Source organism: Girardinichthys multiradiatus, chromosome 6 (genome assembly GCF_021462225.1).
Source record: "Girardinichthys multiradiatus isolate DD_20200921_A chromosome 6, DD_fGirMul_XY1, whole genome shotgun sequence".
NCBI classification, from domain to species: domain Eukaryota; kingdom Metazoa; phylum Chordata; class Actinopteri; order Cyprinodontiformes; family Goodeidae; genus Girardinichthys; species Girardinichthys multiradiatus.
Genome location: NC_061799.1, coordinates 33,000,491 through 33,025,359, shown reverse-complemented (window position 1 = coordinate 33,025,359; position 24,869 = coordinate 33,000,491). Strand labels below are relative to the sequence as shown.

Sequence of the window (24,869 nt, the reverse complement as noted above, 5' to 3'; positions counted from 1 at the left end):
TAGGATTAGCTTGAAGTAACTTTTAGGGCAAAATTGACTGTTATGAGAAATCTTACTGTTGATGGTTGCATAGAGTCTGAGTGGTAAATTAGACAGTGTCTTTGAAATATTGTTTAAACATCACTGTTACATACTTTAGCTAAACCCTACAGTAAACTATGTGTGGAGAAATGAGACTTTCAGCTGCCTCCATTTACTCCTGCTGTATTTACCTAAATGTTGCACTCTAATTCTGATAACTCAACAGTTGGGAGAAATGATAATGTTGATCCACACCTGTGCAGGCCATCACTATAAGGCAACCTTCGACTGCGTTCTAAGGTGTCTTCTCCTGGCTTCCTTTCTGTAATGCTTTTTTTTTTCCATTGTTCTTGACTTTAAACATGACCTTTATTGAAAAAAATAAATCAAGATGAACCAAAATCTACCTTAAACAGTTATACACTTATATAGAACACCGCTCCTGAACTGCTTGGGTTTTTGTAGGTCAGGCTGTTCTTTGCATGGTTGCACACATAATCTTGTAGCACCTTTTGTACAAGAACAAGCAGTTGCATGCACTCTACTTTCTTCCATTGTGTGCAATGTTTAGTTTGCATGTTTGCAACTAAGTAGAAAATGAGCTTCTTTAAATAGACAAGCCACATGACTTAGTTTAGTTATTATTATTAAACATTTGTTTTTCTTTTGGTGGTAATTTTCTTTTTTGGCAGTTAGCAGGAAAATGTTTCAACTTGGCTACAAAAAATGAAAACCAGCAAAAGAAAGGGTGCAAGAAAAAAAAACTGACATTTGTGTTTAGGTAACCAACAGACTCAGATAAATCATCAACAGCCAGACCATTTTACGTTCTGTTAGCTCGAATTGTTCTTTTTCAGGTACATTTCTGTTTAAAAATGGATGGTTGCAACAGAAGTACGTGTTCAATGTGTATTATTTTTCTGTCTGCAGCATTTGAAATAGTTCTGCTCTTATCCGTGTTGTAGCTTTTTTAAAACGTGTGCCAAGAGAAATTGTTTCACATCCTGATGAATGGCTTCTTGGAGATATCTTTCTTTCAAATATATGTAGATGACAGCAGAGATGAATGGATAAAACAGCATATCATACTGTCTGAAAAGAATGCTGAAGACAACACGGTGAATCATAACCCGGGCCGAGCCCAAGTCTCCTTGGCGTCAGATGTTATTATTCTGACAAATGGTGCTATTAATCCATCAGGATTTCTTAAAAATGCATGTCAAGATCAAAGATCGTCGATGCCATTTTTCTTATCATAAGAAGTTACATGCCATCTTTCCAGTAAACAATTTATGAATGTGATCAAATGTACACAGTCAGCAGGAAATATAGCAAGCGAAAATTAAATTGTGCAATAAAGGCCACGCAAACTGCTAATAAATCATACGAAACGTAATACATATGAAATCTTGAAAGAGTCTGGGTGGCATCTGGGGAGAAATATAAATTTTCAGAGTCTTTGAGTGTGCCTTTTTTAGGACTAAACAACAGTATTCAGCAGGCAAGAGCATTGAAAAGAAAATACAGATGCATCGCTTCACTGGGTTTCAGCAGATGATGTTCGCACAACTAAGAAACAAAAACAGTGTCAGGTGTCCACTCAGGTACTGAGGGCTCATTAGCTTCTGTCAAAAGCTCTTTTGACAATGACATAAAGGGCTATTTTAAGGAGTTAACAGGAAAGGTTTGAAGTGTAAATGCGATTTAGCAATGCTGACAAGGGATTTCATGAAATGGGAAGACATATCAGATTCTGCACAAGAGATGTTTAACAACATCAAACTAAGGTTCTTTTAGGAATAGGATGAAAACTGAACATCAAATCAATAGAGCTCTGTCAGTCAGTCATTTTCTACCACTTATTCCATAGTGGGTCACGGGGAAGCTGGTGCCAATCTCCAGCAGTCTATGGGCGAGAGGCAGGGTACACCCTGGACAGGTCACCAGTTCATCGCAGGGCAACACACAAACAACCACACTCATTCATACACCTAAGGGCAATTTAGAGTGACCAATTAACCTAACAGGCATGTCTTTGGACTGTGGGAGGAAGCCAGAGTACCCGGTGAGAACCCACGCATGCACGGGGAGAACATGCAAACTCCATGCAGAAAGACCCCAGGCTAGGAATCGAACCCAGGACCTTCTTGCTGCAAGGCAACAGTGCTACCAACTGCACCACCGTGAAAACCGAACATCAAGTCAATATAGATAAAGTAAATGTTGTACCTGTTTATCTGTTGGAATAATTGTATATAGATTTATCTTACATTTTCTCTTTATTACCTTTGCAATTTGACTTTTATAAACTTTCATGTTGTATGTGTAAGCAAACATGTGATGAGTTGTTTACAGGCAAGGAGGAAAGGTGGAATCGGGATGATGCAGTCACAGTTGAGGACATCACAAAGACACGAGCTGATTGTGCTGAACAAAGATCGCACATATCTTAAGATTATGGAGACTATGCAAGCGTGTTTGTAAAAGACAATGGTGTACATGATGTATGTCACGTTGCTGCTGTATGTTCCCCACCCTTTAGAGCAGCAACGTTTATGTAACTAGGGACCACCCTAAAGATAATAAAAAGAGGTGTTGGAGAGATGTGTTTTCAGAGCGGTAGGAGATTTGTAACTGAAAGCACATCTCTGTCTGTTCTCCTCGCAGCGAGTAAGAAACTAATTATCTTGTCTTTCTCTTCTTTTTGTTATGTTATAGGTATTTTAGGTTGTTTAAACCTGACATTGTCGTACATAGATTTTTGCTTACAAAATTACATCCCCATTTCCCACTGCAGGAAAATAAAGGGGAAATACATTACAATTGGACCTAAAATGATTTATTCCCGCTGCAAATTGGACTTATTGGCAGAAAATAATCAGATAAAACAAGAATTCTTTAAATAGTTAAATAAATCTAATATTAAAAGGATTTTATCCAGATTTAACCCTAAATCCGCACAACGCAGAGAATCAAGGTAGTTTGATGAGTCAAATATGCTCGAGATAGAACATCTCAAATACCTGAACTGTTGGCAGTGATGTTTTATTGCATGTTAGAAACAGGGTTAAATCAGGAATATTTTCCAAAACATTCATAGATCATCATTTTGTACAATCATGGAAAATGATACAAAAAGACAACAAAGGCATTCAATGTTGAGAAATGCCTGGAAGCATATACGTAGTTCACATGTTTAAAGTTGAGTTGTAGGTGACAGAAACAGGAAACTATTAAGGGCTGCCACTAGATTTCTATGGAGGGAGGTGGTAAAAATAAGCCTCAGCTGACTGTACATCAAGACTTGGTGGCAGCAAACACTGAGGGACTTCTTAAACAATGAAGGGCCTAATGGTTGAACTCTAAAAGATGAATAGCTACTGACCCAAAAGCATGAGAAAAATCAGCTCCAGTTTGCTCACAACAATATAAATAAGACAAAGGAGGAACGTTTTGGGCCTTTGAGTGGAAGGAGATGGATGAAGCATTTGCTGAAAGGAACATCATGTCTACATTAAAGCATGGTGGTGACTGAGTGATGCTCTGGGTCTGTTTTCTTCCTCTGGCACAGCAAACATGCAGGATGGATTCAATCAAGTATGAAAAAATCCTTGGAGAGATCCATGGTGAATGTGAGGAAGGTAAAACTTGGGTGCCAATGGACCTTTAAAGACAATAATGATCCTAAGCATATTTCAAACTCTTAAGCTAGGTTTCAGAACAAGTCCTGGAAGATACTGGAGTGGCCATGATATTGATGTCGCATTTTCAAGAAAAGGTAATCTAAACAAGGTAATTTTCTTACTCAGTGAAGCCATCACACAACTCTATTCTTGGATGTGTCAGTGCAGAAGAAATCATACTATTTAGTGATATCACTTTTATATGAAGAAATTCTGTGCCGTACTAGCATCTGTATTCTGGGCTAGTGTTTAATGGAATTTAATTTGTTTTTACCAACCACCAAATAATACTAAACCAAAACTGATTTATCCAACTGGATTATCCTTAGCTTTTTTCATTCAGCATTCCATTTGTCATAAAGTCCTTGTAATATGTAGAAAACAAAAGACATTTTTAAAAGACACAAAAGTTGTCCAATACTGAAAGTCGTATCTTGTCGCTCTAGACCGGGTTGCGGTTTGTTGCACAGGGAGCTAAACATCTGTTCAGACATCCTGAAGTTCAGAAACCATTTCGTTCGTGAAACTGGGAACAATAACATCTCACCACTAGGAAGTACTAATGGAAAGGGCAATTAATGAATTGGTTCCCTTTGCCCATGAGGAGAAGGGTAAGATTCCTTAGGAACGCTGCCAGAATGTGGTGTCTGGCTCTAAATCCCACTTGCAGCAGCTCATAACAGCACAAGGATGGATCATTTTAGGTTCATCTGTACACCGATAGGTTCTAAAACAACAAAGGCAGGGCAACTGTGATGATAATCCACTAAGACACAGGTGTGAGGGGAAATAAAAAACAGGGCAAGAAGAAACAAACCAAGGTTATTGAATCTAGAAATGTTTACAGAACATGATAGAGAAACAGTGGTTTATCCAATCACATTTCTTTAAAAAAGCCAAGCTGTCAGACAGGCATTTTAAAGTTTAAGCTTACCAGTATAAACAGGCTGTTATATAGGAATGCTATGACCAAATTAACAAAAACATAAAAGCAGTTTTAAGATTCACAGCTTTTTAATTCTTGTTAAACAAAACTGTAAGTTATGAACAAAGAATGAGATATGTTAGAACGTTTTTATTATTATTTAATGAGTATGGGATAGAAGCATGGGGATGATAGCCAGTAAATGTAAACCTGAACTATACCAGTCATAATATCATATTAGTTCAGACAAGATACATAATTTGTACATTACCTGGTAGGAATTAACTTATTGATTCTCTTTCCCATAAACGTCAGTGATCAAATTTGATGGCTCCTATTAACAGGCCAATTGAAGAGTTTGATCATGTAATAGACTGCAGCCTTTATGAGCCCATAAAACATTTGCGCAAGAGCTTTTGGGAATTTCCACACTGTTAAAGGTAAATAAGTAACAAATACACTACTTTCACACATTGTATGCCGTTTACTGCACCATATGTTTTCAACTCTGAAGACCAACCGATGGAACATCATGCATCTTATTTTTCTTGTTTAAAAAGAGAAAATGAAAAGAAAACTAAAAGCACACTTGCAAGGTCTCATTAAAATAAAAGTAAAAATGTGGTGCTCTTATTACCAGGAGAAATTTAGAAATATGTTCACAGCAAGTTCAAGAAATGAAAGTGTGATTCACTCAGTTGAACGTTCAGGATGATTTCTCTGGGAATCTTAAATCCAATCTTATGTGGGTATGCGTGTAATAGTGTGGAGGACATGCTTTCCCTGTAACATGCCACTTGAAACAATGCATTCAACAATGAGTAATAAAATCTAAATAAAACTGGTTCCAACTTATCAACATCTTTATCATAGTCAGTCATGGGAACTTATAGATACCGTCAAAAACGGTGTAATTGGAAATGTAAGTGGCCTGTGTGAAAGGTTCCCTGCAACACTGAATTTAGGTTAAACGGAAGTCACCAAAAATAAATTTGTAGCCTGGCTTAGACGATGTCTACCTTACAACAGGATGAAATGATTCATATCTTCAGTGAAGTAAATAAAACTGGTAACCATGTTGAGTATCATCAGTTTATTATTAATAACTAGCATGTAACTTAGGTTATTAGGTTTGTTGAGATACAATTTACAATTAAAAGCCCTGGTTGTGAACCAGTGGTAGAAGATAATTATCATGCAAACGTAAGTATCTGAAAATCTTAAAACAAAGAGCAGTTAAAAAAACAGTAGTGCGCTATTTAACTGTAAACAATTGCATTTGGTCATCTGTTTTTAAGGAGCTTAGGTCATGATAAAGCACAGAAAAAAGCACAAATGTAATCGACATACAATCCACTTTTGGCCTTGTGTTTATCGCCTGTGACATGTCATTATAAAACCCTGAGGATAGTGGCGACACTTCGTTCTTATGTCATAGATATCCGTTTGTTTAAGTAAACAGTGAGCCTTTTTAGTAAACAGGAATTATTAATGGAGTTCTGCAGGTCTTTGTGCTCGGACTAATACTTTTAGTTTGCTACATGCTCAGAGATGGAATCGCATTTAAGTCACAAAAAAAAAAAAAGACTTCCGAATCGACTTGTGTTTTAAAGACTTGAGACTTGACTTGCACTCCTGATCTGAAACTTGAGTCATATTAAAATGTATCAAGAGTAAAAGGAAGCCCGTATGTGAGCTACATACTGCAAATATGATAGGTGACGTTTTACTGTGAAAGGCTATCGATTATTAGCAATGGATGTTTGTGGATTATGCTTTGTAATAATGACCACATGAATGTTTTTCCAGATAAACTAAATTGACTAAATTAAATGACTATCAAAAAGTTATGAAACAAAATAAATTAAACTAAATTGTTATTAAGATAACTTTGCCATTAGAAAGATACTTATAAAAAAAAAAGCACTTCTTGTTCCATTCAGAAGTTCAACACTCATTTGTTTACTAACAACACTGTGCCTCTTTCATTATATTGTAATTAATACCTTACATTTGAACATCCTTACTATTTAGAATTGAGAACAAGGATTTTAAACGTAGATTTAGAAAATTGTTTCCCAATATTATTAAAAATACTCCAGCTCAGAGTGAGAAGAAAGCGCTTCGAACCCTATTGCAATACATGATGAAGGACTGGACAATATGAAGACAGGTCTCAGCTAGTGTTAACTTAGTCATTGCAATGACAACAAAAACACTTTTATTTATTCAGACAATAAATATTTACCAGGTTTAAATCTCTAGACAATAAATGCCTATTTATATATCAAAAAGGGTAAAAGCAAACTAAGACTTTGCAGAAAAAGGGAGAAAAACTACATTAACACAAAAAAAAACTTCAAAAGAAATAAACTGTAAAATGCAAAATTAGAACACATAACTAGTTCAGAACTGGTAAAATGTACTAATAGAACAAATAAAAGAGAGTTTTGCCTTTACTGAAATGTATTTATTCTCACTTTGTGTAATTGGTAAATAGTTGTCTCTATTTAACAGTCCTTAAACTTGTGTAAAGTAAATTGCTGTCTGCCATGAGACGACTTTTATTGTGGTCTACTAATGAAATAACTTAAACTGACCCCAAAATGATTTATGAATTTTCAAGGTGGAGTTTTTAAAAAGTTTAAGCAGTTATTCTCACCACATAACTGAGATTAATTTTAATTTATTGTCTTGTGTGGGTGCATCATGAACTTTGAAAACATAAGTCAACCTGTAAAAAGAAAGAATAAAAAGAACAGATAATCTTAAGTACAAAGGTGAGGAGCTTGTGAAATATCTTTGGCCAAATGCCAGCACCGAGTGAGGTGAGAGCGTATAAAGAGCACTACCTGCACAGGTTTGGTTGACACACGAGCAGTGAGCTGCAACTGACACTGAGAGCATAACAGGTGAGATATTTTGGGTTAAGAGTTAGTTTGTCTTTATTTTTCTTGTCTTATTAAATTTTGTTATTTTAGTGTGCGGTTTATTTACTTTACAATATATTAAAGAGAAAATAGGCAATGCTATTTATTTGCAGGATGGAGAGAATGGAAATTCTGAGTAATTTCTTTTTAAAAAGCAACAAAATCAAACTTTTTTGAGATAAAAACAATATCAAAAGTGCATTAAGATTAAAAGAGTAAAAGCAAACATGCTCGTCATTTAGAGGCAGGAAGCATTTACTTAATACAGAACAAAGTTTTTTCTGTAATCCAAAATAAATTAGTTTTTTGATCCAAAGTGTGACTGGATAAGATGTTAGACAAAGACTGGCATTTCTGCATATTTGTTCAAATTCAAGGTATATATGGAAAGGTGTGAGAGGAACTGAGCTGGAGTAATAAGAGTGATAAGGCTGATTGCATGCATGATGTTTAATTATTTCATTTATTTTTCAGAGCTGCCTCCACAAACTTCACCATGAGGTTCAACACACTGTTCTTCCTGCTGATCCTTTCCTGTCTCTGCTTCACTTTCGCACAAGGTAAAGGGTTAATAAAATAAAAACAAACAGCTGACTTCTGGAAATAGTGTCATATATCTAGCATGCTATAAAGAGATAATCAGGGTTAATGAGTTTGGTTTATTGCCTGATTGCTGGGATGGGTAACTGTGACCTCCTATGTGCTTATTGCTTGTTAAAAACTGTAAACATCCCTACTTACTGTAAATTTTGTTTACTGATTGATTAAATTTATTCAACCTTAATCTTTCCAAAAAGTTACTATGAAGGTGTTGATGTTTTTGTAATCTGATGGCTCTGAATTAAACTTGATTTCTGCTCTTTCAGTGTCCTATGAGGACTGTTGCCTGAGGTATGTGAAGAGTCTTACCAAAAGTGTTCAGAAGCACGCAGTGAAATACAGATACCAGAAGACAGATGGTGGCTGCAACATTCCTGCTGTAATGTGAGTTTTCAATGCAGAACAGCTCACTTTGAATCAGATCTGATCACCTGAACCAGAACCTCACATGTACTCTTAACTTTTTTGTAGCTTTACCATGAGGAAGGGACGCAAGTTTTGCTCAGACCCCAATGAGAAGTGGGTCAAGGAACTTGTGGAGAAGATTGATGAGAAGAATGGCAATATTAGTCCCAAAAAGGTATTTTTTGGGGGACATTCTTCTACCTGAAATTTGCAGAGAGGTAACTCTTAAAAAACTATGCTTCAAGTAATGCCTTTTTTCTGCATGCAGCATTCAAGACATCCAAAAAGAGGCTGAAGAGGACGACTCCCCACAGCGACACCACCTTCATCTTCTCGCTGTTTGCAGTTTTATTACCAAGCAAAGAGCGGCCGTTATGGGGATTTTATGGAGTCTGACTGGAAGAAAAGTCAGGAGGCTGGCCAAGAAAATGTTGCAGCTCTGCTTTTGCTTTTGCTCAGCATTAACATTACAGGTCAAAAACTACTCTAAAGTTGCAGCAGCACTTTGCTAACGGTTAGAGTCTTGCAGCTGCTGGATCACCATAGAATATATTCACAAGACACACATTTCAATGCATGGCTCCTTCAGAGGATATTTTTGCAACTGTTTTTATGCTATTAAAACAGAAATAAGTTGACTGATTATAGAAATGATAATGGAGAGTAAATTATATGTGTTGATACAAAATATAATACATCTGCAATGTGTACACATTTGTGTTAAGTAATTATATGAGTGGAACTGTATGGTATAAATTGCTTCTTAAAGTTTATGCCATAGAAAATGATAAGCTTTCGTCATACATTTTATTAGATTTGTTTTTAAGTGTCTTTCTTTTCATACGTTTGTGTACAGGTTTTATTACAAATTACATGTTCCAATTAAAATCTTGCTGAAAAAAATTTGGTTATTGCATCTCACATTGGGGGGGTTTGCATGTCAAAGATGATTAAAGATGTTCGTATTATTCAAGAGGGAGACGTGTTCTGTCTTCAAAATGTGCAAATCAACCACAAAGCAAGAGCAAAGAACCATCTGAAGATGCTGACTTCAAGAAGGAGAAGCCCCTGCACCAGCCCCTTCCTGCAGGAGGGGCTGGTGCACTTCACAAACTAGATTACTTTAAGAAGAAAGAATATAGTGTAAAAAAAAATGTAAGCAACATCTTTAGGAAGTTAAAGCCTGGGCCAAACCATCTTCCAAATACACAATGAGCATACTGACAAATTAGTTACAAAGTGGCTTAAGGACAACAAAGGAAATCTTGTGAGGTGGCCATCACTAAGCCATGATCTCATACCGACTGAGAATTTATGGGACTGAGGTAAAAATATTTGTCTCAGCAATGTGGGCTACCAGTTATACCACTTTGGTGGTATTACCAGTAGGAATGGGACAGTAAATTACTGTGAGAACCGTGGGGTTCCTTTGGCAGGCCGTTTGACCCAATTCATACAGTATAAAAGGCGGCACTACCAAATTCAAAGGAAATATTTGACTTTGAAGATGCTTATTGTTCTGGCATTTAACAAAACTTGATTCAATGTCTGACTGTGAGAAAGTGCATATAAATATCCGAGAATGACATTAGCAGTAGATAAATAATAAAACATTCCTAGAAATGTTTCATAAATTCATTGTCTATAAACCGCTTCAAGATTTGTCTTGCATCACAATCAAATTGTTAGATTTAAATACACTTTTTCAGAACACAAGATCGATCGCACCATAAGCCATAGATACGTAATCATTCCAATCCTACAAGTGCTTTGAAATAAGATAATCTTGTGAATTACTATAATAAAATGATACAGCAGGTAGTTAAGCTTGATTTCAGGTTACATATTTACTGTATTACTGCAACAGGCTGAAGCACAGCTTTTGTTCGCTGGTTATACAATTTGGCAGCTACAGTGCCTTGCGAAAGGATTCATAGACCCTTGGACCTTTAAACATCACAACCCCAGACCTCAATGTATTTTATTGGAGTTTTATGTGAAAGAACAACACAAAGTAGAGCACAATTGGAAACAAGATTAAATGTTTTTACTAATATAAACCTAAAAAGGTGAAGTGTATTTGTACACAACAGCCATAAGAATCTATTGACAGGACAACTACTAGCCTGGCCTTTATGGAAAAGTGGCAAGCAAAAATTGTTGGAAAAAACCCAAAATGGAGTCCTGTTTAAAGGATCTCAGAAGCCATGTAAGGGTCACAGCTAACATCTGGAAGAAGGAGCTCGGGTCAGATGTGCTAAAACAATTTCTTAGCTAACATGCAAAACACTCTGTGTGGCGGACACCCTGAACACAACATCGCTACTGCAAAACATGGTGGTGGCGGTATCATGCTGTGGGAATGTTTATCTTCAGCAGGAACAGGGAAGCTAGTCACAGAGTAGATGGAGCCAAACACAAGACAAGCATGAGATAAACCTCGTTAAAGACTATAGAAGAGTTATGGCTGGGGTGGAGGTTCACCTTCTAGCAGGACGACAACTCTAAACATACAGCCAGAGGTTTCAATCAAAGCGAGTTTTTCATTTGTTAAAAAATCTGAAAAGCATGAATCCTTTACCCATAAAGTCCGAATAAAAATACATACATGGGTTGTATCATAACAAAGTGTAAAGGGGGGCAAACGAATACTTTCAAAAGGCACTGTGCTCTACGTTCCTCCTCTGATCTTTCAACACAGCTTTGAATCAGCCTGGCCATCAGGACTTTGATCGCATTTCTGCAGGTTTGGTAGGAATTTGGATACACAATTGGGAAACTTAGCCGAAAATTTTTTATTTCCAAGTACAGTTCAAACAAGCAAGGAGGCACAGAGCACGTGTAACAGAGTGATTGACAACACTATCTGATAAGCCATGGAGCTTGAATTACTGACTTATTTGTATCTTCCTCCCTCATCTCCCAGGGTACTGCTGGGGCTTGCTGCTGATAAAATCTTATCATGCATAACGCAGTGTGTGTTTCACCTTGTTGTCTTTGGAGATTGATGACTTCCACACAGTTGCCTTGCAGAGGCTGCATCTTGCAAACAGCAAGATGAAGCAGAGATACTGTGTGTCTCAATAGAAAAATTATTAGCCCGCAAAGGCCTCTGTTGTAACGCATCAAAAATGTGATGTATGTTGATTAAAGATTGAGTGTGAACACCTTTAAGCTTCTGTCATCTTCTCTGCTGAAGACACATAAACTGGTGAGAGAAAAGTTACTATTGAATATGTTTTACTGTAGTGCAATCGAGATTTAACGGCCAGGAGGCCTCACAGACTTAAAGTATCTGTTTGAAAATGCTGCCAACTTAGCTCACAGGCAGAAAGAGTGATGGATAGCCTGACAAATGCGAGATAATTACCACAACAGTTATTGCCTTTAGAATACTGGTGGACATCCAATAGTGCTTTGAGAATGACTAATAGGAGTGCTACCCTCATAGGTCAATAAAACTGTGTTGCAACTTGAAAAGGATTTTGGCGCCTTCGTTTCTTCATGTCTATATCACAACAATGCTCAGAGGATCATATTGCAAGCTGGGGCAGAATCTGCAGCTTCTTTAATGAAGGAAGGTAAAAACATGTAAAAAAGTACAAAGGTAAATGCAGGAAAGAGTAGTTTACTCTAAAACAAATGTTATAAAAACTGAGATGTTATGGCGTGTGAAAAGGTGTGAAAATTATAGCTATAAATTATTACAACACACTAGAAAACCAGAAATAATGGTGTCGACTGACATACTTTGACTTGTTTATTAAATAAAGGTCTGTGCTAGGTTGGTATCAAACATTAATAACTGTGATGTGGCTGTAAATTATGATTCCCACAAAAGTTAAAAAGAATAAAATGAAAGATGAAAGCAGCTGTAAAATGTTTCACAAAGCAAAGCTGTTTGGAAATGACACCTTTTTCCTTCAAATTACATTTTGCACTAACATTAACCTGTTCTAACAGACTTTCTGTCACACTGAATAGTGAAAACAGTAAATCAAATAGTCATTATATGACAGGATTCAGTTCCTTCATCAGTAAATGTGGGATGAGTTGATCTGTGTAGGGCAAAATAAAAAAGGTCATATATTTCTGCTTTTCAATGCGGTTTTATTGACACTGTACCTAAAATCCTCTTCAGTAATACTTGTTTCCTTGATAGTCAAGCTTTTAATGCTTGACTATCTTGTCAGTTTAGGTGGACAGCCAGTTTTAGGTAGGTTTGCTGTTGAGCCATACTCTTTTCAGTGCTCTGTGAGATGTATAGAGTCTGGAATAATATTATATATCCTGCTGTATTCCTTGGTCTTCACAATGCTGTTTCTTTATTAATGTTCTTTAACAAACCTCTGACACTTTCACAAAACAGCTGGATTTATACTGAGATTAAATTAAAAGCAGGTAGCCTCTATTTACTAACTAGGTCACTTCTCCAGGCAGTTGGTTGTACTGGGTTCTATTTAGGGGTTAAGATTTTGGAAAAAGGTAATTTACCGGTTTTGTGTTTGCATATGACATAGATCCCAATAAAAAACAATGAAGTTTGTTTATTTTCTTCTTTACATACCTTTTATGGAGATTTTGAAATAAACGTTTTCCAAGTTTAGAATTGTATTGAAGTCTTTTCGTTCCAAAATAGAGGTTAGGGAAAGGCACCAAGTCCTAGTTGTTTTGCTGATTTTCCAGTTGATTCTGTTTTAAAACACTTTTCTAGTTTACACTAGAGCCAGATTCACACTATCACACTCACAAAATTCACATATTACACATACAATACACTGATTGGTAGGCAACTTGTTGCCCAGCGTCACATCGTCATGTGACCAGAATCTAACCGACAACTTTTGGATTGCAAGATCCACCATGTTTCTTCTTCAAATACAACTAAAGCTTTAGATTTGCATTGTAAATTCTATGACGTGTCCAAAATGTGATACACACAAACAAAAACCCAAAGTGGGTCATTTTGCTAACCCAGTCCTAGGTCAGATATGGACCGATACCACCCCCAGGTTTATTAAACACAAAAGGGTTGGGTTATGGGTTTGACATTGCATACTGGGTTTGGCCCTCTTTGGGCTACCAAGGAGTGGGTTGAAAATACTGACCTTCTTTCTGTAGCAACAACTAAGCTACAACTGGATTAAAAATGATTAAATAAAAAATACAACAAGTTTATAATATTTGCACATTTATTGACAACATTCTCACTTGGTATTTAACATTATTTAAAATATTTCTTGTCTGTTTTAACTTTATTTCCAATTTTTTTGGTCAAACTGTCTATGCTGAACATAGCTAGCATTAGCTTGAGTAAGCTACTTAACACTTAAAATGCTAATGTTATCCAAAGTGATCAAATCCACTGACATTAACAATATTATACAGCATAATTTTACCAGCTTTCAGTTTCTGGGTTTCTTTAACATCTAACCTTGCATAAAGTCATACAGGATCAAAATACGCACATTCCCCTCCTTTGGAGCAGTGATGCCGATTTCTTTATTTGCTGTAAACAGTAAACAATTGGGTTTGATATGTGATGAATATGACACAAGAGATAAACATTTATTTTCAGATTTCTTCTGTTTTTGTGTTTCTGTCATCCTTAAATCTTCCAGATCATCAAACTGATTTTATTATCAGAGGACACTCTCCATAAATACAAACAACTGTTTTCAAAAGCATATTTCAATTATTAAAGAAAAAAGCGTTCCAAATCACCCTGATCCTATGTGAAAGTGTAGTTGACCCCCTCACAAGTTAAAACATGAATCATTTGTGTTTATGGTTAAATTTCACAAGCAACACCCAGACGTGAATACTGCCAGACCTGTTTGGGACGTGTCTGAGTCGGCTAAATACAGGCTAAAAGATCTCCAAAAGCACCACATCATGTCCCAATTAAAAGCAAATCAAGAACAGATAAGAAACAAAGTCACTGACATCCATCAGTCAGAAAGGGTTACAAAGCAATTTTGAAGACTTTGGGACAGCCAGAGAACCACAATCAGAGCCATTGTTCACAAGGAAACTTGGAACAATGCTATGAACCTTTCCAGAAATGCCTGAATTACCAAGATAATCCAAGATTGGATCGACAACTCATATAGGAGTTCACAAAAGAACCGAAAGCATCATCTAAAGCTCTACAGCCTGCCTTTTTTAAGGTCAGTGTTTATGATTAATTCATGAGCATGACATTAAAGACACAGAAAATAAATAGCATCCCTTTGAGAGCAAAAACCATTGCTTTCCGATATAAACCTCACATTTGCCAAAAAACATTGTGAAGATTCACAAGACTGTTGGGAAAAGATTATGAGGACTGATGAGACAAAAGCTGAATGTTTTGGATGGTGTGTGTCCCATTACATCTGGCCTAAAACTAGCACAACAGTTCAAAACAATTACATTGTCCATAATGTCAAACATGGTGGTGATAGTGATGCTATGCAAACTAGGGCTGTTTTGCTGCTTCAGGATTGGGACAACTGGCTAAATTTGGAACCATGAATTCTGCTCTGTTGCAAAAAATCATGAAGGAGAAGGAACAGCCTTCAGTTTGTGATCTTAAGGTCAAGCATATTTGAATTATGCAGCTGGAAACTAATCCACAATACACCAGCAAGTCTACCTCTGAATGGCTCAAGAAACAAATAAAAAAAACCAAATGAAGGTCTTGGAGTGGCCAAGTCAAAGTCTGGACTTAAATCCAATCACAATGCGGTGACATGACCTTAAACAGGCCACTTATTCGTTAAAAACATCCTGTGTGTCTGAATGTTTTGATGTCAAACCCAAATGTTTGCAGTCACCTGGAACAGAAATTGGCCTAACTATTCCAAAACGTTTGGAGGAGAGTGCATTTTTCAAACTGAGCTCATGGTTTTGCTGAAAGACAGACAACTCTGCAACCCTGGACAGGATGATGCAGGTATGGAAAATGCATGGCTGGGTGGATTCATTAATCTATGAATAAAGAAACTGTCTTCTTTTGACTTTTTAAAATTCCCTTAATCTTACAAAAGGAGAAATATGAAGAGGGTCACTGACAACATTCAATAAATTTCTTTCACGCTTAGCTGATTTAAGTGTAGCTCCAGTTACAGAAACGTTGGATGTTGTTTTAGCGGACAAAAAGGAGGCCAAGTATGTTCATGGAGAATGCCACTGTGTGCATTTTCAGAAACAATCATTACATACAAAATCATGTTCTGTCCTTTCAGAAACCTCATGCTATTGCCAGAAGACTTGTGCTTGAATTAAAGTGTGGGGACATTTTTTAACAAGAGGATAAAGTTACAGTAAATGCATCTAAGAGGTGATTCACATTCCCAGAAAAATGCAAGTTGGGGCCATCCCCTTCATCTCAGACTGGAAGCACAAACAAGAATATCTCCCAAATGAGTATATCTTCAAAAAGAAAGACTAAGCTACATGATGACACAGACCACAGAGTGGCGCTTGTAAAGAAGGCCCTCTGAACCAGCTTTCCATCTTAGTCTGTTCAGGGACTCACTCGTGCGTGTTCTACTGTAACCCGCAGGCTCTATCAATCTCCTCTTCTGGATTCGATGCAACATGATCCGATAAGCCCCGGTGATGGGGCTTCTCAGGTCGAGACTGTTGTTGAGCAGATGAACCGCACTGATGCCAAGATCCTCCAGGGCCACTTTTACGCTCAGCTCATCTGAGGTAAGGACGCAGTTCGGCTCGACCAGGTGCGACAGAGTAGGTCTGGAAGTCGGGTAGGCCTGAGGATACTCGATGCCTGCCATCCAGTCGCTCTTCATTATCTGCGCCAAGGTGAGACGGTCTACGGGAACTGGCCTCAGGAGACCCTTTATGATCTCCTGGCAGGACTGGGGAACATATGAAGGAATGGCATAAGCACCCTGCAGGATGCAAATCTTCAGCCTGGTAGTTGTGGCTGCTTTAAAAGGCATCGTGGCTGTTGCCATAAAGTAAAGCAAAATACCCAGAGCCCAGGTGTCTGCATAATGTCCAATGTAGCCTTTCTCTTTGAAAAGCTCCGGGGCTGCATAAGGGGGAGAGCCACAGAATGTGTGAAGTATATCACTGGAGCAGCAACATGTGCTAAAACCAAAGTCCCCTACTTTAATGCAGTAGGTGTGGGTGTAGAACACATTCTCAGCCTTCAGGTCCCTGTGGACAATGTTATTATCATGCTGAAAAAGGAGAAGACAAAGACATGTTATTGAAGCAATCACAACTGGTAACGTTAGTAAATCTTTTACCTCTTTCTTAGCCCCACAGGAGATCACTGAGCAGGGTCTAGGGTCTAGGGAGCCAAACCCCTCCCTTCTTTCCCCCTCTGGGTGTGCATAGTCCTAAAGTCTGCAAAGCCCCCTCTAGAATTAAATTAGTCTATTATGAGCTATGTTAGGACCATCAAACCTCAATATGACAAAATGCAAGGTGGAGGCCATCTATTGCGCTAAAGCACAGCAGTTTATACATTGTACTGCAAAAATATTTGATACTCCTCAAGCTTTTCCACATTTTTTACATTACCACCTGAAACCTCAATGTACTCAAATGAGATTTTAGATAATGGACCAACATGAAAAGTGTGGTGCACATTTGTCTTCAGGCCTCCTGAGTCACACCTTCTAGAACCACCTTTCACTGCAATTACAGCTGCAGGTCTTTTGGAGTAAGTCTCTACCAGGACCATTCCAAAAATGGCTAAAGCTCAGTCATATTGGATGGAGAACATCCAAGAACATCAATTTTGATATGTTCTTAGTTGGATTTAGGTATGGACTTTGATAGAGCCATTTGAACACATGAATATTCTTTCATGTAATCCATCTCAACATGGGCCCGACTGTTTAGGTTTGATGTCCTACTGGGAAGATGAACTTCTGATCCAGTTTTAAATCTTTTGCAGCCTCCAAGAGGTTTTCCAACAGTATTGACCTGTATTTAGCACCAGTTATCAACTTAGACCATTAGCCTCCTGAAGAAAAGTATTCCCACAGCATGTTAGTGCCACCACTACATTTCACAGTGGGATGTTGCATTTCGTTTTCTATCCATGTACTGCATTTGGCATGTAGACCTAAAACTTCAATTTTGATCACATCTGACCAGTGTAGAAGAAGGGCTGTCCACATACATGGCTTTGGTAAACTTTAAATGGGACTTTTTATGGCTTTCTTTAACCAAAATATTGTTAAAGAACAGCTGCAACTATCCTGAGATTAATTTACTCACAAGCAGACTCTATGTACTAATTAGATGACTTTTGAAGGGAGGTATCAGCGTAAAGAGGGCTGGACATGAATGAACTGTGTATTATCTTCTTTGTACTTCAAAATAATTTTATTTTGGGCTCCATGGTGGCACAGTTGGTAGCGCTGTTGCCTTGAAGCAAGGAGGTACTGGGTTTGAATCCCAGCCTAGGCTTTTTCTGCATGAAGTTTGCATGTTCTCCCAATGCATGCATGAGTTTTCTCTGGGTACTCCAGCTTCCTCCTGCAGTCTAAAAAAACAATTAGGACTCTCTAAATTGTCTTTAGGGTGCCTGGATGCCTGTCTGTCCTGTATCTCTCTGTGATGGACACGCAACCTGCTTGGGGTATACCTCACCTCTTGCCCAGTGAACGCTGGAGATAGACAAGAGCGGCCCTGCACGGACAAGCCAGTACAGACAGGAATGGTTGGAATTATTTCATTTTGGGATTGTCCATTAAGGTTGGGTGATTGGAACGAAATTATTGACTATCGAGGATTGGCTGTTTTGTTTTTTTGGGCCTATGGGTTAAACGCAAAACATAGTCGGGTGTAGCCCACTTGACTCCGCGGATGTACTTGCAGAGTCATTTTTACAACGCGTACATGGTGTCACACAATAAACTGCTCAGTGGGAAAAAGTCTCCATATCGAACTGTTTTATATGTGATACTCTGCTCCAAGCAGCCAGTTGCGAGTACGCAAAGGGTCACCACCACTCTCAGCGCCACACTGACAAGTGTATTCCCCTTCTTTGACCCTAGTCTGGTTTAATGGCCTTTAACACCACCTTCTTTTCTTTTTGTTTTTCCAACGAACAGCACACAGCAAATTGGCTCTGCCTCCCTGTCCAATGACACAAAGGCAGAAAGTGTGGGAAATCTAGGACTATGTCTCCAGAAATGTAGGAAATTAGTAGGCTTGACTATGAAGCCTCAAACGTCGGTGGATAGTGCGCACTGAGTCCACGCTGTTCACAGTACAACCGACTATGTTTTGGCCTTAAGTTTCTTAATAGCCCTATACGTCTCCACAAGCGGCACACCACTTTAGTTACATCCTGTGGTTTGCCTCTTTAATCCGATTTAAAGCCAAAATAATAATAGACTTTGTATTTTTTTTGGCAACTAGTTCCTCCATTTTGTTCTAAAGTGGCAAATCAGTCCGTGCATGTGTACATTACTCTACCCACAAAAACATCCAAATGTCACCCGAATATATTGCCAATTTTCATTTGTTGGACTGATAAATAACACTTGGAAAAATGTTACATATTGCCCAACTTTACTGTAATACCTCGATGATCTAAATAGAATTGTGTGATTATAATGTGAAAAAACTTGAAGAAATTTGAGGGGGGATGAATACTTCTGCACGACACAGTATATTACACAACTCTAGACATATACAGTTCTAAGGCTATGAACATATTCCTGTATTTCAGCTTGAAGACCATTACTTCCCGGAACAGTACGTTTTGGAACTGGTTTGACACCTTGCTCTGAGTCTCGTTGCTTTCGTTTTCCCAGTAACTCCAACGCCCACTCTGTTCCCCAGAGAACTACCTGTGTCTTACTCACCATGTGCTTGACTGCTGAGAGAACCTGTGAAAACACCAGCTTGCTCTCAAGATCTGACAGGCGTCCCCTGTTGGTGATCCTGGAGAAGAGTTCTCCTCCGCTGGCATACTCCATCACCAGGAAAAGCCGGTTGAAAGTTTCAACCACCTCATACAGGCGCACTATATTGGGATGGGAGAGCCTCTCCATGCAGGTAATCTCAGAGGCAAAGAGAGCTTGGGTGTGTTTGCTCAGACACTCCTTATCCAGGACTTTCACTGCCACTCTTTCTATCACATGAAGACACATAGAAAAAGGCAGTCCTGTGATACAAAGCAAAAATACACCTTTCTCCTAAACTTCATAATCCTGCTATTTAATTTTCTTTTTTAATTAAAATGCATCATTTGTTCTGACTTGTCATCCCCTATGTGGTTATGTAGCCCTTCACAACATAGCTGCCATGTTACACAAAAGCAGACAAGGATGAAAACATAATGTATTCGTCAGGGTCCGGCTGATGAGATTAGTCATGTCTTCTGACATGTAGAATGACCCAGACTGATGGAAGTATGTCTCCTTGAGCTCAGCTGGATCTCTGTACATTCATCTCTAAGCTGAGACTTCCCATCAAACATGGGATTCCAGACACTGAGCAGAAAAGCCAAAATATCTCCAAAAACATGAATAACAGGAAGAGGCAGTGGAAGACTTAAAAGTCCTCCTTGTGTAAACCGCACAGACTTGACACTGTGTTGTACTTTGATGTAAAACATCTTTAAATTGTATAAAATTCCACAATACAGGTTTAAAGTATTTTATAAAATAGCTCAGTTTACACAGAATTCTAGTCTTTTATTCTAATGTCACATGACTGACATCAGATTTTAAATGTTTTATTACATTTTAATATTACCATTATTTCAAAACAATGTGAATTTATTTAAAGCTTATGTCCCACAAAATAGATTTACCTGAAAGCTGCTTGACTAATCTTGCCCATATCTACAGTGAGAATCATAATTAAAACGGTTAAGGCAAATTGGTTAGATCTCTAATGTCATGTAAGATGTATATAACGTGTACAACTTTGTTTAATCTCTCCACAAATAAAAGAAAAAAAAAGCTTTAAAATAACTGGAACAGTGACAAATCAGTCTGAATGGTTCGAAGTTTCCATAACAACCATTTTGACAACCTTAAGCTTTTACACACATTTTTCTTTAATGATGCCAATAATTGTTTAAAATGATATATAATATAAAACCTACTGTATATCTGTGCATCTCAAGCCATTGTTAGAGCTATCTACAACATAAAAGTATTCAAATCAAAGCATCCAAAAACTCACCTTTGGTCAGGTCATGTATACCCAGTCTAACTTGGGAAAAGTTACCAGAGCCAATTTCTCCCTTCAGTTCATAAAATCCCACCCGGCGTCCAAACATCAGATCATCTATCACCCTCTCTGAGTGGGTCATATTGTACACGGCCTTTCCGAAGGCTGTCCTCTGCAGCGACTCTTCTTCCTCTGCCACCTTTTTGGTTCTCTCCATTTTACTGTTCTCCTGTGGTGGTGTCAAAGTCACAATTTCGTCATTACGGGTACCTGACCTTAAGTAAGAACCTGACATTGAGAAAAAGGAAGTAAGATGATGTAAAGGTACACTTTGACAACAACAATTTACCATGAATACCTTCTGAAATGTATGTCACAATCAAATGCTATAATTGAGATCAAGTGGTATTTCTGTACTTACATGTTTTCCCTTTTATGTTCTTCTTGCTCCTCTCTGTTTTGATTGTATTATTTCTGTTGTTCAAATACATAATTCCAATCCAGATGGGTCCACACTCCTTACCTCGATTTAAGTAAGTACAGTGGTGTACAAGAAACAAGAAAAATTATTTTCACTAACCAAAAACAAAAAGTGAAAGGTTGACTGGAAAAAAATAGAGCATGCATCCAAGAATATAAAATCTTTAAGAAAGTGTTTCTTGAAAAGTCAGCTTCCCTTCCAGAGTGTACATTTGTTCACTGGCACCTTTTCACAAGCTCTGTATGCACCAAAGTTGTCTCATGGTTTATAATCCTGAACTACTACATAATGCCCTATAATCCCCTCTGGTGTTGGCCTCCTCCCATGCAGACAGCCAGTATGCAGCCTTTGGAGGCCTCTTCAAACCTTGCAGATGAACAAACCTACCTGATCTACAGTCAGTCTTTGAAATGCAAATGGATTTGTGTCTATACAGTCATTATATTAATGCTATAAACTATTTATCAGTTGCTTCTGCTATCTTTGTGCAACTTGAATCACCCCAAAATTAGCTCTTTCAGACACGATAGCAAGGACTTCCGCTAATTATACAGTTTATTATTTTTTTGGAAGAATGTTTCCCTATTCATTTATATGCATTTAACACTGTAACATAATTTCATCACAAAAGTCAGGCTGCCACAGATACAAAAATTGATGCAGCTCTAAGCAATGTGTACCACATTGTTAGCCAGTACTACAGTATTTTCACAACTCCTGTTCAAATATTGCAGCAATGACCCAATAATATCATTCCCTAATCTCATGAAACACCATGTAAATGCTCTGTCTGCACCGATGAAGATTCATTTACCTAAGGACGCCAGGTGCTTGAAACTGACCAGATGGCCACCTTTCTGATTGATTCAAGAAATCATTATATGTCCACTTGGTGGCACTCATGAAAGTTTAATTTACAGGAGGTCAATTCTAAAATATGAAAAATATAAGAGACTGTAACATCATGGAAAAGGTAAAGTACTTGTATTTCAACATTGTGAATTCCACCCTCTTGATCTAAAAACAATATTCAAACCGGGAGCACATCAAAAGCAACATGTATGCTTCCATGGTATAACAGGACTACAGGATTACAAAATCCACTGAATTTTCTCAGGTTTAAACCTGCATAACACACATTTTTTCAATATGCCATTATGTGGAAAGATTGGAAACAGTCTGACGGTAGCTACCTACTTCCCCCTAGGCTGGAAACATTATTTTCACCTTAAACGGATTAAGACATTTGACTATTTTCAAATACTTCCACTCTTTAATCTTTTTAATATTTTTCACTGTTTTTAGACAATCACAGTTTAACATTATTTAGCTTTTTGAAGGATTTAATATTTTAAAATTATTTTATACAAACTTTTACTGAAAACATGTACAGCATTCATATCACATTTATAAAGGAAAATGCATTTTTTGAGGCACTGATTTGGTTTGGCAAACATGGTTCACACAATGTACGAAAAAAAAAAAAAAAAAAGGGCTCATTTAAAATTTTAACCTGGCCCACTTAAATCTTACATGTTGTTGAATTTAACATGTTGCAAACGACAAGACGAATTCATAAACGGCACTGCGTCCTCACTTTATCTAAGCCAGAACCTCCAAAGGAGGCCTCTTTGTGAACGGGTCACACAGCGGTTTGGTGACCCAGACACTGATTTAGACACAAGACAGTCTGCATAGACACACAGATGTCTGCTCCCCGTCGGTCTCTCCAACCTCTGCAGCACCGAGACTGGACACCTAGGATTATCTCTGGAAGTCCTCGCTCTATAAACTGCTTGCTCATGTCGCAGGTGACTCATTATAATCTGTGCTCAATAAAGCTCTTTGCATGTGCAATGCTGAAGTAAAGGCTCTTATAAGGAGAAGATTGTCTAAGGGGAAGAAGACATAGATGTGGAAGATATCTCCACAGCTTTCTCTGAACTTATTGATACCTCTTTAAATTTTGTGTAAAATACCCCAAAATCTTACTTCAATAGTCTCACAATGACAAATCCAACCTTAAATTTGGGAAAGTTAATTGGGTGGATTTAAAGTTAACAGAAAGAGTTTTAGCAGGTTTAAATACAGAGAAAGGGATCTTTGACCATTAGGTTTTTGAATCTCTCTAGATCGTCCATAGTCTTGGATGAAAACTAAAGAGAAAAGAGCATAAAAGGGGACCTCTTATGCTCTCTTCTCTTCAGTTTTCTAGAAGATTTCAGTCTGGGGACTGGGATGGGCATGGAAGAATGATGTTTTTTCTATGGATTTGCCTATATGTTTTGAATCACTATCCTGTTGAAAGAACTAATGGTGATGTACATTTCAGTTTACTGGTATAGTCTGTATACCAGTATACCCTCGTCGGTAAAAGGGTTCATAGTCCCATAGACTCTTTTAAGGTTCTTATAGTCTTTGGAAGATAAATGACACATTGTCACAAAGACCAAGGAGCATACAAGACAGGTCAGGGATACAGTTGTGTAGATGTTTATATTAAAATTAGGTTATAAAGCAATATTAAACATCTCAAGGAGCACTATTCAATCCATCATTTGAAAATAGAAAGAGTATGGCACACCTACAAACCAACCAAGACTAATTAAGCTGACTGGCTGGACAAGGAGCGCATTAATTAGAGAAGTAGGGAAGAGGCCCACGGTGTCATTTGTTGTAACTTTTGGAAGGTATTAAAAACGTCACTCTAATCAAGATGTCTGATGGTTCATTTAACAAAGGTCCGTTAATCTCAGCGAAAATAGGGAGATCTGATCAGCATATCAAAATAGCAGCCCGATTGGTCAAGACTGAAAGAGCAAATCTGTAAAATGCTAAGTTTACAAGGCAGCTCCAAGTATTTTTTTGTCAAAGCATATTTTTTTTTTCATATAAATATATTAGAAAATATTTTTATCTGAAAACGTACTTTAAACATGTCAGTCTTTTAAAACTGCTTCAGCTGGAAATAGTATAATAAATGTTAATAACATTTTTAGTGTTATTAGATAGCTCCTAACTGTGTTCTTATTAAACAAACATCAAAATACAAACATAATTTACATATAATAATATTAAGAAGTATTCGATTATTATTATTATTATGACCTGAGATGGATTGATGACTAGCAGAATCACTGACTTTGATACATAACCAATATTATGATTGTTAATATTTTTGCATTTAAAAAAATACTCATGGTTCTAATGACAAACCACAATCAGCTCTCTAAAATCTGCTGTAACATGTTATAAACTTAGCGTTTTTCCGCTTTCACTGGTTCAGTTTTTTAAAACTACTGGAGCCTGAAATATTTATATCTGATATTAATTATGTTGTAGGCATTTTAACCCCTTAAAGGCCAGGATATTTACAGAGCTTAAATATTTGTTTGTTTCTTAACCATACAAAAAACTTAAAACAAAAATCCAAAACAAAATAATTTAACTAAAACACACACGCACACACACACACACACACACACGATTACCCAACCATCAATGACAGAAAAGTCAGTCAGTCAGTCATTTTCTACCACTTCTTCCATAGTGGGTCACGGGGTAGATGGTGCCTATCTCCAGCAGTCTATGGGCGAGAGGCGGGATACACCCTGGACAGGTTGCCAGTCCATCGCAGGGCAACACACAAGCAACCAAGCACACAC

At 37.5% G+C, this 24,869-nt stretch overlaps 2 protein-coding genes across 2 annotated transcripts; one reads left to right on the top strand and one right to left on the bottom strand.

The window, feature by feature from the left end:
- The first annotated feature begins 7,471 nt into the window (after positions 1–7,471).
- ccl25a (chemokine (C-C motif) ligand 25a) lies at positions 7,472–9,537 on the top strand. The gene is made up of 5 exons (XM_047368964.1): positions 7,472–7,541; positions 8,034–8,119; positions 8,426–8,543; positions 8,631–8,739; positions 8,833–9,537. The coding sequence occupies exons 2-5, from the start codon at positions 8,056–8,058 to the stop codon at positions 8,857–8,859; spliced, it is 318 nt and encodes a 105-aa protein (XP_047224920.1). The 5' UTR covers positions 7,472–7,541; positions 8,034–8,055; the 3' UTR covers positions 8,860–9,537.
- A 4,219-nt stretch (positions 9,538–13,756) lies between these two features.
- On the bottom strand, positions 13,757–19,808 carry LOC124870132 (serine/threonine-protein kinase NIM1-like). The gene is made up of 3 exons (XM_047368657.1): positions 19,802–19,808; positions 19,406–19,674; positions 13,757–16,756 (listed from the first exon to the last, which is right to left on the bottom strand). The coding sequence occupies exons 1-3, from the start codon at positions 19,806–19,808 to the stop codon at positions 16,001–16,003; spliced, it is 1,032 nt and encodes a 343-aa protein (XP_047224613.1). The 3' UTR covers positions 13,757–16,000.
- Between the last annotated feature and the right edge of the window lie 5,061 nt (positions 19,809–24,869).